Source organism: Podarcis filfolensis (assembly GCF_964270895.1).
Source record: "Podarcis filfolensis genome assembly, chromosome: Z".
Lineage (NCBI taxonomy): Eukaryota > Metazoa > Chordata > Lepidosauria > Squamata > Lacertidae > Podarcis > Podarcis filfolensis.
In genome coordinates, this window is record NC_139617.1 from 236,075 (window position 1) to 251,293 (window position 15,219).

At 49.2% G+C, this 15,219-nt stretch overlaps 1 protein-coding gene across 12 annotated transcripts; it reads left to right on the forward strand.

Moving 5' to 3' along the window:
* Window positions 1-254: 254 nt before the first annotated feature.
* Window positions 255-14,945, forward strand: LOC310753997 (FERM and PDZ domain-containing protein 3-like; the record flags this gene model as incomplete). Of its 12 annotated transcripts, XM_083595347.1 has the most annotated exons (16): window positions 338-401; window positions 895-1,232; window positions 2,668-2,929; window positions 3,048-3,150; window positions 3,371-3,416; window positions 3,547-3,633; window positions 3,989-4,117; window positions 4,735-4,866; window positions 5,160-5,279; window positions 5,557-5,693; window positions 6,298-6,415; window positions 6,513-6,602; window positions 7,027-7,206; window positions 8,614-8,743; window positions 10,582-11,139; window positions 12,458-14,945. In XM_083595347.1, 15 exons carry the CDS (start codon window positions 1,059-1,061, stop codon window positions 13,906-13,908), a joined length of 3,717 nt encoding a protein of 1,238 aa, XP_083451473.1. In that variant the 3' UTR covers window positions 13,909-14,945. The 12 variants fall into 12 exon arrangements, with proteins under 12 accessions (XP_083451467.1, XP_083451471.1, XP_083451474.1 ...); XM_083595341.1 differs by lacking the exon at window positions 895-1,232 and having other exon boundaries at window positions 255-461; XM_083595345.1 differs by lacking the exon at window positions 895-1,232 and having other exon boundaries at window positions 255-461; window positions 4,010-4,117.
* Between the last annotated feature and the right edge of the window lie 274 nt (window positions 14,946-15,219).

Below are 15,219 nucleotides of genomic sequence, written 5' to 3' on the forward strand. Positions count from 1 at the left end.
TTAGAATCTATATACAACCGGGGGGGGGGGGTCAGACTGGATGACTTTTGAGGCTCCCTTCTGGGTCCCTCATTCTAGATCCCTGCATTACAGGAGGGTCAGACTGGATGACTTTTGGGGCTCCCTTCCAGCTCCCCATTCTAGATCCCTGCATTGTAGGGGGGTCAGACTGGATTACTTTTAGGGCTCCCTTCTAGCTCCCCCATTCTAGGATCCTGCGCTCTGTTTCCCGCCTCGCGGGGGGGTCAGTCTGGATGACTTTGGGAGCGCCCCTCCCCTCTTCGCTTCCCCCCTCCCTTCCCGTGTACTGCAGTGACGACGAGCGCCGCGAGTGCGCAGGCGCGGCAGGAGCTGCCCCCCTGTCTTCCCGGCCCGATTTCGGGGGGCCGCAGGGAGTCCCGGTAAGGCCCGCGACCCCCATAAAAAAACACAACTGGGGAGGGGGTCTGCTTGCGCCCGAGGTATGCGCCCTCCCTCTTCTGGTTTTGGGGTTCCCGACGGAGCAGGTCGAGGGGCCCCCAAGTTCTCCTAATGCCCCCCAAAACGGCTCCCTCCCTCTTCCTGCCCCTCTTTTCTCGAAAGATGGGCGGCCCCGTAGCCCAAAGCATGCGCTTGGGGGGCTACGAAGGGGGCAGTTTGGAGGGTATGTGTCCCCCCCCCAGGCGGGCAAATCCCTTTGGTTCCCCACCCCGCTTTCACAAAGGGGGATGCAACGGCCCCGGCGCCCCATCTCGCCTCGTGCTTTTGGGGGGCTACGGATGGCGACGGTTGTGGGGCGAATGTGGGGCGTGGGGGACCCCCATTGGGACAGATGGGGGACAGGATTCCCCCCAAAGTCCTCCTTACACACACACCAAGCGGGTAAGTCCATTTCGATCCTTTCCCCGGCACCAGTGATTGCCTGGCGAATGGAAGGTTCGGATGGGAAGGTACCTGAGGGTCATCCAGTCTGACCCGCTGCTCATAGCACGTGTGAAAAGGACCTCGGGGTTTGGGGGAACCACGCATCTCACCTCACTGGATTCCAGGCTTCTCTCTTGAGATTCCTGCCGCCGCGAATGGTCCGTTTCCAAGAATCTCCATCCAACCACCCGACCTCCGAGGAAGGTATCAAAGGAGAGAACGACGAAATGAGAGGAGGAGAGGAGAGATGGGGGGGAGGAGAGAAGAGGAGAATAATAATAGGGCGGGAAGGGACCGCCAAGGCTACTTTGGATGGAGTTACAAGCTTGGTGGGTCAGAGGAACGCCTATTATTATTACTGTATTATTATTACTATTATTAGGATGTCAAAAACAGGTCATGCCGATGCCAGATGAATCTCAGGCCTCCTTCTCTTTCTCACCTTCCCCGTCTCTCTCCTCTCTTTCTTTCTTTCTCTCCTTCTTTCTCTCCCTCTCCATTCCTCTCTCAAATCTCCCTTTATCTCTCTCCCCTCCCCTCTTTTTCTCTTTCCCTCCCTCCCCCTCCCTGGACTCCTTCTTTCTCTTCCCCATTCCCCCTCCTTCTCTCTTTCTTTCTCCTCTCCCTCCAGTGTCGCAGCTCTCTCCCCCCCTTCCTTCCTCTCTTCCCCATCTCCCCTTACCCTTTCTCTCCATCTCCTCTCTCTCTCTACTTTCTTTCTCTGCCTCTCCATTCCTCTGTCAAATCTCCCTTCCTCTCTCCCTCTCTTCTCTCTCTCCCCCCCTCTCTCTTTTCCCATCCCTTTCTCTGGGATCAGGCCAGCAGCCAATTCCTTTCATATTCTTGATCTGCTGAATTCTTCCCTCCCTCCATCCCTCCCCCCTTTTTCTGGCAGGAGAAAAGGAGGAGAAAAGGAGGTGGTGACATGGCCAGAGGGCATCTCTCCCACCCACAGTGAGTAGGGTTCTCCTCCTCTGAGACAGGATCAGGCCCTGCTGCTGCTGGATTTTCCTGGATATGAAGGCCAACTGCAAACAGCAGCTGAAATGCGATGAATTATAATTTTAAAAAGCAATATTTTGAGCTCTATTGTGAATGTTAAAAGAGGTTGTGCCTTAATTGGACATTTACGTTTGCATTATTTGTGGGGCCTTTTTGTGGAGAAGCTGTGTCGCAACGAATAAATAAAATGGTTCTGGTTTTTTTAAAAAAATGCAATCAGTTATTGAATTGCAGTTGATTACAAAATGGCAAAGGAAAGCCATAATACCGGACCTGGTTGGCGAAAATGCAATGTGCAAATCGATGCCAACTTTGCAGTTGATGAAGGCTGAAATGCAGGGAAGAGATAAGGGTTAGGGGTTGAGGATAGAGATAGGGGTTGGGGGTTAGGCATGAGGGTGGGGTTAGGGGTTAGGGGCAGGGCCATCTTAAGCATATCAAGCACCGTGGTGCAAAGCTCCCTCCGGTGCCCCCCCCCCCGTTTCCCAGAGTTGTCCCCCTTTTTTTAGGGAGGACAGCTCTGCCTGCGGGGCTGGAGGAGGCAGGCAAGGGTGAGGAGCTGATGCTGGGAGGCGCCGCATTCAGCCTCCACCTCTTTCCTGATGCCCCATGCCACTAGTCTCTATAGGTAATATGCCCCTGGTTAGGGATTAGGGATAAGGGTTAGGGATAGGGGTTAGAGATAGGAGTTAGGGATACGGATAGGGATAGGGTTAGGGATAAGGTTTCCTTTTTTGGAATAATAAAATCCCTTTTTTACAGAAAGGTTCAACCTTGCTGGCATCCCAGATTCTGTGCATTAGGATAGAGACCGAGGATAGGATTCTTCCCTCCCTGTGTCCTAGAATCCTGTCTTCTCCCGCCTTTGGAGATGCAATGCCAGAAGAAAGCTGGGATGCTATGGAATGGGGACCACCGCCTTCCGAGGCCTTCCGACAGGTGACGATCCGGCGCCACCCGGACAGAGGGTTTGGCTTTGTGGCTGGTGGCGAGAGGCCCGTGGTGGTGCGTTCAGTAGTGGCAGGTAAGGATTCCGGGGATAAATCTCAGCATCGGATCATCGAGTTGGAAGGGGGTTGGACTAGATGACGCTGAGGGTCTCTCTCCCCCCGACAGACACCAGCTGCCCCTTCCTTTGGCAGGCGGACCCTCGGAGGACAAACTCTTTCCCGGGGACCAGATCTGGGCCATCGGTGACGAAGACGTGAGTGATGTTGCCCGGGAGAGATTCATCGAAATTGTGAGGTGAGGAAGGAGGAAGCGGGTTCAAGACACGCTGGTCGGACTGGGTGACCCTTCTGAAATTTAAGAGCTGCAGTTCCTGCCTCCTCTACAAATCCATGGATTCTTTCTGGAGGAATTTCAACGCAGGGGAGCTCCGACCCCCGAGGGTCATCCAGCTCCCTGGAGAGGCAGAAATCTCAAGGAAACCCTAAATGTCTCCTTTGTTCCTTTCCTGCCACAGAAGCGCCAAGGAGTCCGCTGTCTTCACCGTGCTGCAAACCCATCAGGTGAGATCCCCGGGGGTCATCCATCTCAACCCCCACCCCCTGGCAAGTCGGGAATCTGCTTTTCCGGCTGAGATTTTGGAAGGCGGCCGACCTCTCCCACAAGGCCCGTCTTTTCCTTCTCCCCTTCCAGTCGCCCAAGTCGGCCTTCATCAGTGCTGCGAAGAAGGCCAAGCTGAGGTCCAACCCTGCCAAAGTGCGCTTCTCGGAGCCGGAGCCGGTGAGTTCTGAAAAGTTCTGGAAGGGTGGGGATGTGGTCGTCTCCTTTCTTCATGTCTCCGTTGCCTCTTTGGGCTTGTTAAAGATAGCTAATGTGCTGCACAGAGTGACTGCGGAGGCCCGGGCAGGTGGGCGAGGTATAAGTAATAAATAATAATAATAATAATAATAATAATAATAATAATAAATTTATATTTATATTTATACCTGGCCCATCCAGCTGGGTGATTAAAAACAGAATAAAACATCAAACCTTAAAACTTGCCTAAACAGGGCTACCTTCAGATGTCTTCTAAAAGTCAGGTAGTTGTTTTATATTATTATTATTATTATTATTATTATTATTATTCCACCAGCCTCTGCTTTTCCGCCCGCAGGAGATGCTGAAGAAGGAAGCCCTCCTCCTCATCCCCAACGTCCTGAAGGTTTTCCTCGAAAACGGGCAGGTCAAGTCCTTCACCTTCGACAGCCGCACCACCGTCAAGGTAGAAAGGGAAGCAGTGTCTAGTGATTAGAGCAAGGGGCTGGGAAGCAGCGCCTAGTGGTTAGTGACTTGTAAAATGCTTTCAGAGGAAAAATATTTCTAGAGATTTTCTATTATGTTACATTCTAGTCCAAAGGAATGTATTGAAGTTATATTCTATTTTATTTATTTATTTCTATTTAAGTTACATTCTTAATTCTTGATACATTGTAATTCTTAATACATCAGGAAAGAAGGATTTATTTTAAGTTTTTAATGTGTGCTAAAACACAGTCCTTTTTTATCAACATCAGTTAACAAACATGGATACATATGCTATCATGTTATTGAGTTAAATAATTGTTATTAAGGAAATGATTCTTCTTCTCCTTCCAGTAAAGTAGAGCAAAACAGTTGTCCAAATAAAAAGTTAACTTATTAAACCTCAACATCATTTTATAATTATCGGTCTGTGTATTTCTAATAGTAGAACCAAATCAGTCATTTTTTATAGAACTGTAAAAATTGATTATTCCAAAAAGGAAACCTCCCTCTGATTGTCACTATTAAGGGGGTGCCAGCAAGGCCGGATTTATTTTTCTTATTCTTCAAAAAATGCTTTTCTCTCGACCCTCCCAGGATGTGATGGCAACCCTCCAGGATCGCCTTTCCCTGCGGCGGATTGAGCATTTTTCCCTCGTCTTGGAATACCGCAGCCCCGAGCAGAGCCACCAGTTTCTCCTCCTACAGGAGAAGCAGCCTTTGGCCCACGTGAGTCAGGAGGGAGCCGGGGGTCATCTAGTCCAACCCCCCCCACCAGAGCTTTGAAATCCTCCCTCCCTCCCTCCCATCCATCCTTCCTTCCTTCTTTCCTTCCTTCCTTCTTTCCCTCCCTCCCTCCTTCCTTCATCTCTCCCTCCTTTTCTCCTTACTTCCATCATCCCTCCCACCCTCCCTTCGTCCCTCCCTCCCTTCCTCCCAAATCCCACAAGGATGGACAGGGGAAAGGGACCCCAGGGTCATCTAGCCCACCCCCTGGCCAGAGCTCTCCTTCCTCCCCCCAGGTCGTTCAACGGACCCACTACCAAGGCATGCGGTGCCTTTTTCGAGTCAGCTTTTACCCCAAAGACCCTGCCGAACTGTTGCGGCGAGACGCCGCCGCCTTCGAATACCTCTACATCCAGGTCAGCGGGGGGTGTGTGTGAATGTGTGGTTAGAGGGTCCCAATCCTTCCTTCACCTGCTCCACCTAGTAGTCCTCACTGCTCCTCAAATGGGCGGGGTACAAATTTATTATTATTTTGCTGGGGGTAAGCACTAGTTCCAGCTCACTAGTCTTCCTAGTCCCTCGATCTAACCATTCACAAACCACTAGGTGCTGCTTTCTAGTCAATAACCACTAGTCACTGCTTCCCAGTCCCTCGCAGTAACCATTAGGCGGTGCTTATAATTCCCTCTCCAGAGCCGCAACGATGTCATCCGGGAGCGGTTTGGTGCCGACCCCGATCCGGAGTCGCTCCTGGTCCTGACGGCGCTCCACATCTATATCACCGTCTCAGCCACCTGTCCCAGCCACAAGGTGGCGCTCAGAAACGTCGAGTGAGTGAGTTCCGGGGGGAACCCTGAGGGTCATCCTGACCAACCCTAGTTCCCACACCCGGGACAGCCAACCGTCCTTCCTTCCTTCGTCCCTCACTCCCTTTCTCTGTTCTTCCTTCCTTCCTTCTTTTTTTCCTCCCTCCCTTTCTCTGTTCTTCCTTCTTTGTTTCCTTTCTTAGGAAGGAAGGAAGGAAGGAAGGAAGGAAGGAAGGAAGGAAGGAGAAAGGAAGGAAGGGGGAAGGAAAAACAAAAAGGGAGGGAGGGAAAGCAGAAAGAAGGGAGGGAGGGAGAACAGAGAAAGGAAGGAGGGAAACAAGGAAGAAAGAACAAAGAAAGGGAGGGAAGGAGGATAGAGAAAGGGAAGGAGGAATGAAGAAATGAACAAAGGAAGGAATCAGGGAAGAAAGAGCAAAGGGAGGGAGGGAGGGAGGGAGGGAGAAAGGAAGAAAGGAAGAAAGGAAGAAAGGAAGAAAGGAAGGAAGGAAGGACAGAGAAAGGGAGAGAGGGAGGGGGGAGGAAGGAAGGAAGGAAGGAAGAACAGAGAAAGGTAGGCAGGAAGGAAGTACGGTAAATTGGAGTGTGTGCGTTTCCTTTTTCTCCCCAGGAAGGAGTGGGGTCTGGAGCCCTTCTTGCCTCCCTCTCTGTTGCCAGCTACCAAGGACAAGCTCCTGCGCCGGTCGCTCTCACAACAGCTGAAGGCGCACCAGCGGCGCGGCGCCCAGGTGGGACCCTAACCCCTGGGATGGGTCCCTAACCCCCGCCTTGAGCCTGGGGTCAGACTGGATGACCCCAAGGGGCCCCCCAATTCTCTCCTCGCAGGTCTCCCCTACCCGGGCCAAGCTCCAGTATCTACGCCTCCTCGACCGGCTGCCCACCTTCTCTGGTGTCATCTTCCAGACCGTCGGGATGGTAGGGTTTCCGGGTTCTGGTTTGGTTTCTGTTTCAGGTTCTGGGCTCAGATTCTGGTGCCAGGTTCTGTTTTCTGATTCCCAGTTCTGGGCTCGGGGCTTGTATTCTGGGTTCCAGTTTCTGGTTTGGTTTCCAGTTCCTGGTTCTGGTTTCCAGTTCAGTTTGGTTAGGGTTCCGGGCTTGGATTCTGGTTCCAGGTTCCGGTTTGGTTCCCGGCTTTGATTCCAGTTGCGGTTCCTGGTTCAGTTCCAGTTCCTGGATTCTGGTTCCAGGTTATGGGTTTTGGTTTCCGGTTCCTGGTTCTGGTTTCCAGTTCAGTTCGGCTAGGGTTCCGGGCTTGGATTCTGGTTCCAGGTTCCGGTTTGGTTCCGGGTCCTTATTCTGGGTTCCAGGTCTGAGTTTGACTACTCTGACTCTCTCGTAGGACGGCCAGGACACGGCCCCCACCCTCCTGGTGGGCCCCCGCCATGGCGTGAGTCACGTCATTGACCTCCGCACCAACCTGACCACTGTCCTGTGCGAATTCAGCCAGATCAGCAGAGTCCAACTCTTCCGGGAGAACCCGGGTGTGGCAAGGGTGGAGACCGGCATTGTGGATGCAAAGGTGGGCAGGCTGGAGGGCCGCCTGGGGGCCATCCCGTCACTCGGATTTTCTTTGGGGTTTTTTTCTATCAGATTTTCAAAATTTTAAATCTGAATTTAAAAAATTTAAATCAGATTTTTAAATTTTAAATTTGGTTTTTGATTTAAATAACATTTTTATTTAAATCACATTTTTTCTATTTAAATAAAAAAATTATTCAAAGAATCAGATTTTTTTATTTAGATCAGATTTTAATTTAAAGCACATTTTTTTAAAAAAATCTGATTATTTCAATTTATATCGGATTCTTTTGATTCAATTTATATTCTGATTTAAATTAGATTCTTATTACTTAAATCAGATTTTTCATTTAAATAATATTCAGGCTTTATTATGATGAGAATACACTGGTACCTCTGGATGCAAATGGGATCTGTTCCTGTAGCCAAAGCAAAGGAAGGATTAGACTCTGATTAATAACACACAGAGGCTTCAACCAGCAAGACTCTGGGAGGAGTGCGTATAATAATAATTCCTGTCCACCCTTCGGCCCAGGTCGTTTTATTCACAAAAGAACTTTTTACCCAGTGTAAGAACCAATCAGATTTCCTCTGAGCATTTCAAAAAACCCCACGTGGGGACAAAGTTACACTACAAAACTAATTTAAGCATGCATACTTCTGGGGTAAATAAAACAGAACTAAAAAGGAAGAATGCATTCAGCAAACTTGGAGGTCATAAACAGCAATAAAGGAAGGAAGGACGGGTAGTATTTACCATCTCTTTGTGAACACTCTTCCTGGCCCTTAAGATCTATCTAAAGATTAAAAAACTACATCAAAGAAGCTACCTACTATCTTTTATGGCTCAGGATGCCTGATGAAGCAACTGGCCTGTGTATTTAGAATGCTGATACGTGCCTGTCAGGCGTAGAAAATGAACAGTAGAGAAAATGGCCAGAAATGCAGAGGCTTGTGGGATTTGATCAGAAATTATTGTCAATGAATCTAACCCAGTCAATGCCATGCTTTCATAGCGGACACAATGGCTTGATGCATATTTTATAATTCCTCATAGTAATCCCATCTGATCCCCACACTCTGGAAATGTGCACTCCTACAGTTCCAGAGCCCCATTCGCATCCTGAAGCGAACGCAACCCGTGTCTGCACGTTTCGCGATGTGCATACGCATGACGTCATTTTGAGCATCTGCACATGCGCGAGTGGCGAAACCCGGAAGCACGTGCTCTATTACTTCCGGGTCGCCGCGGAGCACAACCTGAAAATATTCATCCCGAAGCTACTTCAACCTGAGGTATGACTGTATAGTAATAGACTAGAATATTGTATGGTCCTATTATTCCAATAATAATAATAAAGATCAATATTTTATGATTTTATGATTCCAATACTACTTCTCTCCCCAGCCGCTGGTGCTTCTGATGGAGTGGCCAGAAGCCACCAATTTTGCTGGCCTCATTTCTGGCTACTGCCACCTACTGGCCGACTCCAGAAGGACGCTTTTCTCGGTTGCACCACCTCCCATGACCAAGGCAGGTACGTTTCCAAGCAAGGGAAATTCCAAGCAGCTGAAAGTCAGATTTTTCTGGAGGGGATGAAATCCCAGAATCCCAGACTGAAGGAAGCCAGCCTGGGCCCCTATTATTATTACTATTATTAAATTTACTCTTACATTTCTCCAACAAAAAGGGACAATTTTAATAATAATAATAATAATAATAATAATAATAATAATAATAATAATAATAGTCTTACATTTCGCCTATGAAAATAGGCATATGCTAAATAACAACAACGAAACAACAATAATGCTTTTACATTTCTCTGTTGAGACGACAACAACAATTTTACATTTCTCCTATGAAAATGTTGTTGTTGTTTAGTCGTTTAGTCATGTCCGACTCTTCGTGACCCCCTGGACCAGGCACTCCTGTCTTCCGTTGCCTCCCGCAGTTTGTTCAGACTCATGTTTGTAGCTTCAAGAACACTGCCCAACCATCTTGTCCTCTGTCGTCCCCTTCTCCTTGTGCCCTCCATCTTTCCCAACATCAGGGTCTTTTCCAGGGACTCTTCTCTTCTCATGAGGTGGCCAAAGTCTTGGAGCCTCAGCTTCAGGATCTGTCCTTCCAGTGAGCACTCAGGGCTGATTTCCTTCAGAATGGAGAGGTTTGATCTTCTTGCAGTCCACGGGACTCTCAAGAGTCTCCTCCAGCACCACCTATGAAAATAGGGACATCCTAAATAACAGCAACAATAACAGCAACAACATCAAAACAACAACAATCATGCTTTTACATTTTTCTGCTGAGAATAGAGACGTCAATAATAATAATAATAGAATTATTAATTGAATTTATATACCGCTCAATTCCTGGGTCCCCCTGTTGTTGTTGTTGTTGTTGTTACATGTTATGTTATGTTATGTTATGTTATGTTATGTTATGTTATCCCATGCCATGCTATGCTATTCTTTTTTATTCTTTTCTTTTCTTTTTAATTAATTGAATGTATCTACCGGCCTACATCCTGGAGTTCCCAGATATATAATTTACTATATATAGTATTCAAATATGAATATGAATATGAATATGAATATTAATACTTATATTATTATTAGAATGAGAATGAGAATTTATATACCAGCTCCCATGACCAAGACAGGTACATTTCCAAGCTCAGAAAATTCCAACCAGCTGAGATGTCTGATTTTTCCAAAGGGAATAAAATCCCAGATTGAGGGAAGCCAGCCTGGGTCCCTGTTAACAACAACAACAACAACTGATTTATATCCCGCCCATTCGTCCTCCAACGAGAAAAGGGACAATCATCATCATCATCATCATCTTACATTTCTCCAATGAAAATAAGCATATCCTAAATAACAACAACAAGAAAAGAACAATAATGCTTTTACGTTTCCCCGCTGAGAATAGAGACGTCAATAATAATGACCACAATAATTTTACATTTTTCCTATGAAAATATGGATGTCATTAACAACAACAACAATTTTACTCTTTCGTTTCTCCAACGATAATAGGGACAATCTTAATAATAATAATAATAATAATAATAATAATAATTTTACATTTCTCCTATGAAAATAGGGACATCCGAAATAACAGCAACAATAACAGCAACAGCAACAAAACAACAACAATCATGTATTTATATTTCTCTACTGAGAATAGAGACGTCAATAATAATAATAGTAATAATAATACACTTAGGTGCAGAAAATATGAATGCCCTGCGGACACACAGGAGGTTCCAGGTTTGAATCAGGCCAATCACGGGTCAAGAGGGTTGGACTATACAACCCCGGAGCACCTTCCCTGGCAACCATCCTCACCCTCCGGTCTCTCCTTTTCCAGGCAGAGAGAAGGAGGCTGGGAACCGTAGTGCCTGCAGCAACCGCCGTGCTATGCCACCGGAGCTGCCACGCCGCCGCCGCCCCGAACTCAACCAGAACCGGATCTTCAGAGATGGGGAAACGCGGCCCAGGACCAAGTCGGATCCAGTGCTGAAATTCCCAGGTGCCGAGGGCGAGGGCTGCGGTGCCAGGCGTGCCCGAGCCCGCTCGGTGGACGGTCCCGGACGGAGCCTGGGCCGTGCTGGCCTGGATCTGACAGCGCTGCCGCCGCCGGGCAGCGAGGGCGATGAGGACGACCCCACCACCGCCCTGGCCATCGCGGCACCGCCACCTGGATTCGGGGACAATAGCTCTGATGAGGACGACGCCCGGCGCCAGCGGGCGGCACCAAGCGAGGATGCCGGGTGCCAGCTACCGGTGACCTTCGTCGAGGCAGTGGTGCCGGGGTCCCGGACGGTCCGGGAACGAGCCCAGGATCTCGACGAGGCGCTGGTGTCGACGCTGCAGGCCCTGGAAGCCCTGGCGGAGGCGGAGGATGGACCACCAGCGCCAGCCACGGGTATTGAAGATGGCGTCGAGCCCACCCCCTGAAATAGGGATTAGGAATAGGGTTATTAGTATTAGTAGTAGTAGTAATAATAGGGTGTCAAGTCCACCCCCAGATTAGGGATAGAGTTATTATTATTATTATTATTAGTAGTAGTAGTAGTAGTAGTATTAATATTAGTATTGAAGAGGGTTCAAGTCCACCCCCAGGCATAGGGATAGATTATTATTATTATTATTATTATTATTATTAACATCATCATCAATATCATTATTATTAGTAGTAGTAGTAGTATTGAAGAGGGTGTCGAGTGAGGTGTTCTCAAATTAAAGGAAGAATTGAACTCTGATCAATAAGAATACACACAGATGCTTGAACCAGCAAGACTCTGGGAAGGGTGCGTATGATAATCTCTCTCTCCACCCTCCGGCCCAGGTCGTCTTATCCACAAAAGAACTTTTTACAGAGTGTTCGTAAGAACCAATCAGATTTCTTCTGAGCATTTCAACAAACCCCATGTGGGGACTAAGTTAAACTACTAAAACTAATTAAGCACACATATTTCTGGGGTAAACAAAACAGAACTACAAAGGAGTGCATCTGGCAACCCCGGAGGTGATAAACAAGCAATATACATAAGGATGGCCAGGAAGACAGCGATCATTATCACCTTCAGGTGAGATCTGTTTCCAGGCCCTAAGATCAACATCCTGAGATTAAAATTTCAGAAAAGCTACATCAAAGAAACTTGCCCACTATCTTTATGGCCCAGGATGCATGCCTGGCAAAGCAACTGGGCTGTGTACGTGACTTGTCAAGAAAGAGAAATGGGCAGTAGAGGAAATGGCCAGAGATGCAGAGGGTTGTGGGATTTGGTCAGAAATTATTGTCAATGAATTAAACCCAGTCAACACAATGCATTCATCGTGGACACAATGGCTTGATGCATATTTTATAATTCCTCATGGTAATCCCATCTGATCACTACAGTTGAATCCATCCCTTGGGATAGGGTTAGGGATAGGATTATCATCATCATCATCAACAACAACATTATTATTATTATCATTGTTGTTGATTATTATTATTATTATTATGATTATGATTATCATCATCATCATCGTTGTTGTATTTTGGGAGCTGCCCAGAGTGGCTGGGGAAACCCAGCCAGATGGGCAGAGTAGAAATAAGATAATAATAATAATAATTAGGGTTAGGGGTTCAAGATAGGGATAGGAGTTAGGGATAGGGATTAGGGATAGGGTAATAACCCTAGTATTATGATTATTATTCAACATCCTAATGCTCCCGGCCCTTGTGGTTTCTCCAGGTCTCATCGTCCTGGCCGCCCTCGACCCCGACTCCGGCCGTGACGCAGACGCTTCCCCCAACGCCACCTACTTCCTGGCGCAACGGGTCGACCCGGATGGCTTCCTGGTGCAGAAGGACCTACCTTTCCGCTTGAGAGGCTGTGGGGCGCCCACTTGGCAGGCGAAGACTGGGAAGTCCTCACCAGCGTGGCTTGCCGAGGCCAAACCAAGTCCCAGCGCTCAGCCTTGCCCCTCGAACCCTGAACCGGAGTGTCCCCAGAAGGAGACAAAGAGCTGCCAGGTGCCGGCGGATAGGATCCGGAGAGATCCTATGGTTCCCCCACCCCAGGAAGTGTCTGATCTTGAACCCAAGGTGCCACACGGAGAGGATCTGGAGGTCCCGGCACAGCCGCGCGTGCCCCGGCCGGCGTTCCGCTTCCGGAAGCTCTTCTCAGCGACATTCCCAGCACGGCTCAAACGGGAAACGGATGAACGCCGGGCGCAACTCCGGAAAGTGAAGCAGTTTGAACTGGAGTTCCTGGAGCAACTCCTGAAGGGTCCAGCGCCGGGGGGCTGTGGTTGCCCACCTGGCACCAGCCCTGTGCCAACAGTGCCCAGTGTGCCGCGGTGCGACTGCCGAGGGAGAGAGAGTTGTCCGCAGCGGGTGGCACAAGGATTCCCAAGTCGACGGGTGCGCTCGGCCAGCCCAGAGCCGAGAGATGTGGAAAAGAGCGCCTCCTGCCTGGGGACCGAGTGCGTGGTGGCAGCAGCGCCACGCTACGAGAAGCTGCAGCGCTGCGCCAGCGGGGAAGGGGCCGTTCCAGAAGAGGGTGATCCAGCGCCGCGTTTCCCGGATGACGTGTGCCCACGGCAACTGGGGCCGGGTGGAGAGGGCTGCTGCTCAGTGCGCTCCTGCTTCTCAGCGCGGGGAGGTGACGACGAGGCCGATGAGCTCTGCTACTCGGTGCCGTCAATGCCAGATGCAGCAGCCCGGACACAGGAGATTGACCTGCGGGCAGCATCGGGCCTCGACCGCATCCGGGAGCTGTGCGGCCGGGAGTACACCTTCCCCGGTGGGTTCTCAGCGGTGAGGCTCGACGCTGAACGGCTGCTGGGCGCCCTGCGGCAATGTGCAGCAGTGGCAGGGAATGGGGCGTCGGTGCCAGATGAGGGCCGGCGGGAGCTGGCACTGGCCTTCCGGGAGCTGAGGGCCGCCTGCCGGCGGGTGGCGGGTGCCGAGAAGAGCCCAGCACGGCTGCTGCCGGCCGTCGCTGGGAGCTTCCGGGTGCTGGCGCGGTTGGCGGAGACGGCAGCAGTGGTGGGCAAAGAGGCACGGCGGCGGGCACTGCTGGCTCAGGTGGAGGAGGTGGCGAGGAACTACACCGCCCTGGCAAGGGCGGCGGAGGAGTCAGCAGCCAGGCAGGCGGGCGAGGAGCCAGTGCGCCCATTGACGGCACCGGCGGCAAAGTGAGGCTTGCTGAGAGGACGTTCAGGGAAGTGTGACGAGGTGGCTGTTTTGCTGGGAAGGCGGAGGGCGGCAATTTTCTCTCAGAGGGCTGAAGTGCCCTGGGCTCCATTGGCGGGAGCCCGGTCATGTAGTCCAACTCCTCGGCTCTGAAAGCCGGGATGCGGTCGGGTGACCCCACCCACTGCAAGAATTGGCACAGGACCGTCCAGTGGAGAGAGGGAGGAAAGAAGGAAGGAAGGACAGAGGAAGGGAGGAAGGAAATGGGGTAGGAAGAACGGAGAAAGGGAGGGAGGGATGAAGGAAGGAAGGACGGAAAGGAAGGACAGAAAAGGAGGGGGGACGAAGGAAGGAAGGAAGGGAGGGAGGATAGAGAAAGGGAGGAAGGGAGGAAGGAAATGGGGAAGGATTAACGGAGAAAAGGAGGGAGGGAGGGACGAAGGAAGGACAAAGAAAGGGAGGGAGGGAGGGAGGACGGAGAAAAGGAAGGAGGGACGAAGGAAAGAAGGAAGGACAGAGAAAGGGAGAGAGAGAGAAAGGAAAGAAGGAAGGAAGGAAGGACAGAGAAAAGGAGGGAGAAAGGAAGGAACACAGGAAGGAAACAGGGAAGGAAGAACGGAAGAACAGAAGAACAGAAAGGGAGGGGGGCAAAGGAAAGAAGGTAGGAAGGACAGAGAAAGGGAAGAAGGAAGGAAGGAAGGACGGAGAAAAGGAAGTAGGGACAAAGGAAGGAAGAATGGAAAGATGGAGGGACGAAGGAAAAGAAGGAAGCTGGGAGATGGTTGGATGACTCTGGCAACCACAATGGTTGGTACCACAATGATTGGCACTGAGGTGGCCTTGCCTGGGGTTGGGCTGGATGACCTTTGCGGTTACCTCTGGACACAGAAAACCCCCCTTTTTTACATGCCTGTATATATTATACATAATAAAGACTATATATGTATAGATATATGGAAATTATATCTGTGTAAATTTGACCTATATAGAAAGATGTGAAACTTATATGCAAATTTATGCCAATACACGAATCTTCATATCGATCTTGTGTTTGTGACATCTCTCCCCCCTAAAAAAATTGATAATAATATTTATTTTAAAATATGGACTACTCCTAAACAATGATATTAATTAATATTAATCCAGAATAATGTTGGTTAAAATTAATATATAATGATATTAATGTGGACTATTAAATAACTAATCAAATCAAGTAATAATATTAAGTAATATTAAGTAGCAAATAATATTAATAATTGATATTAATATTAATAATAATGTTAATTTTGAAAAACGGACATAATCCGAGTCCTTTCT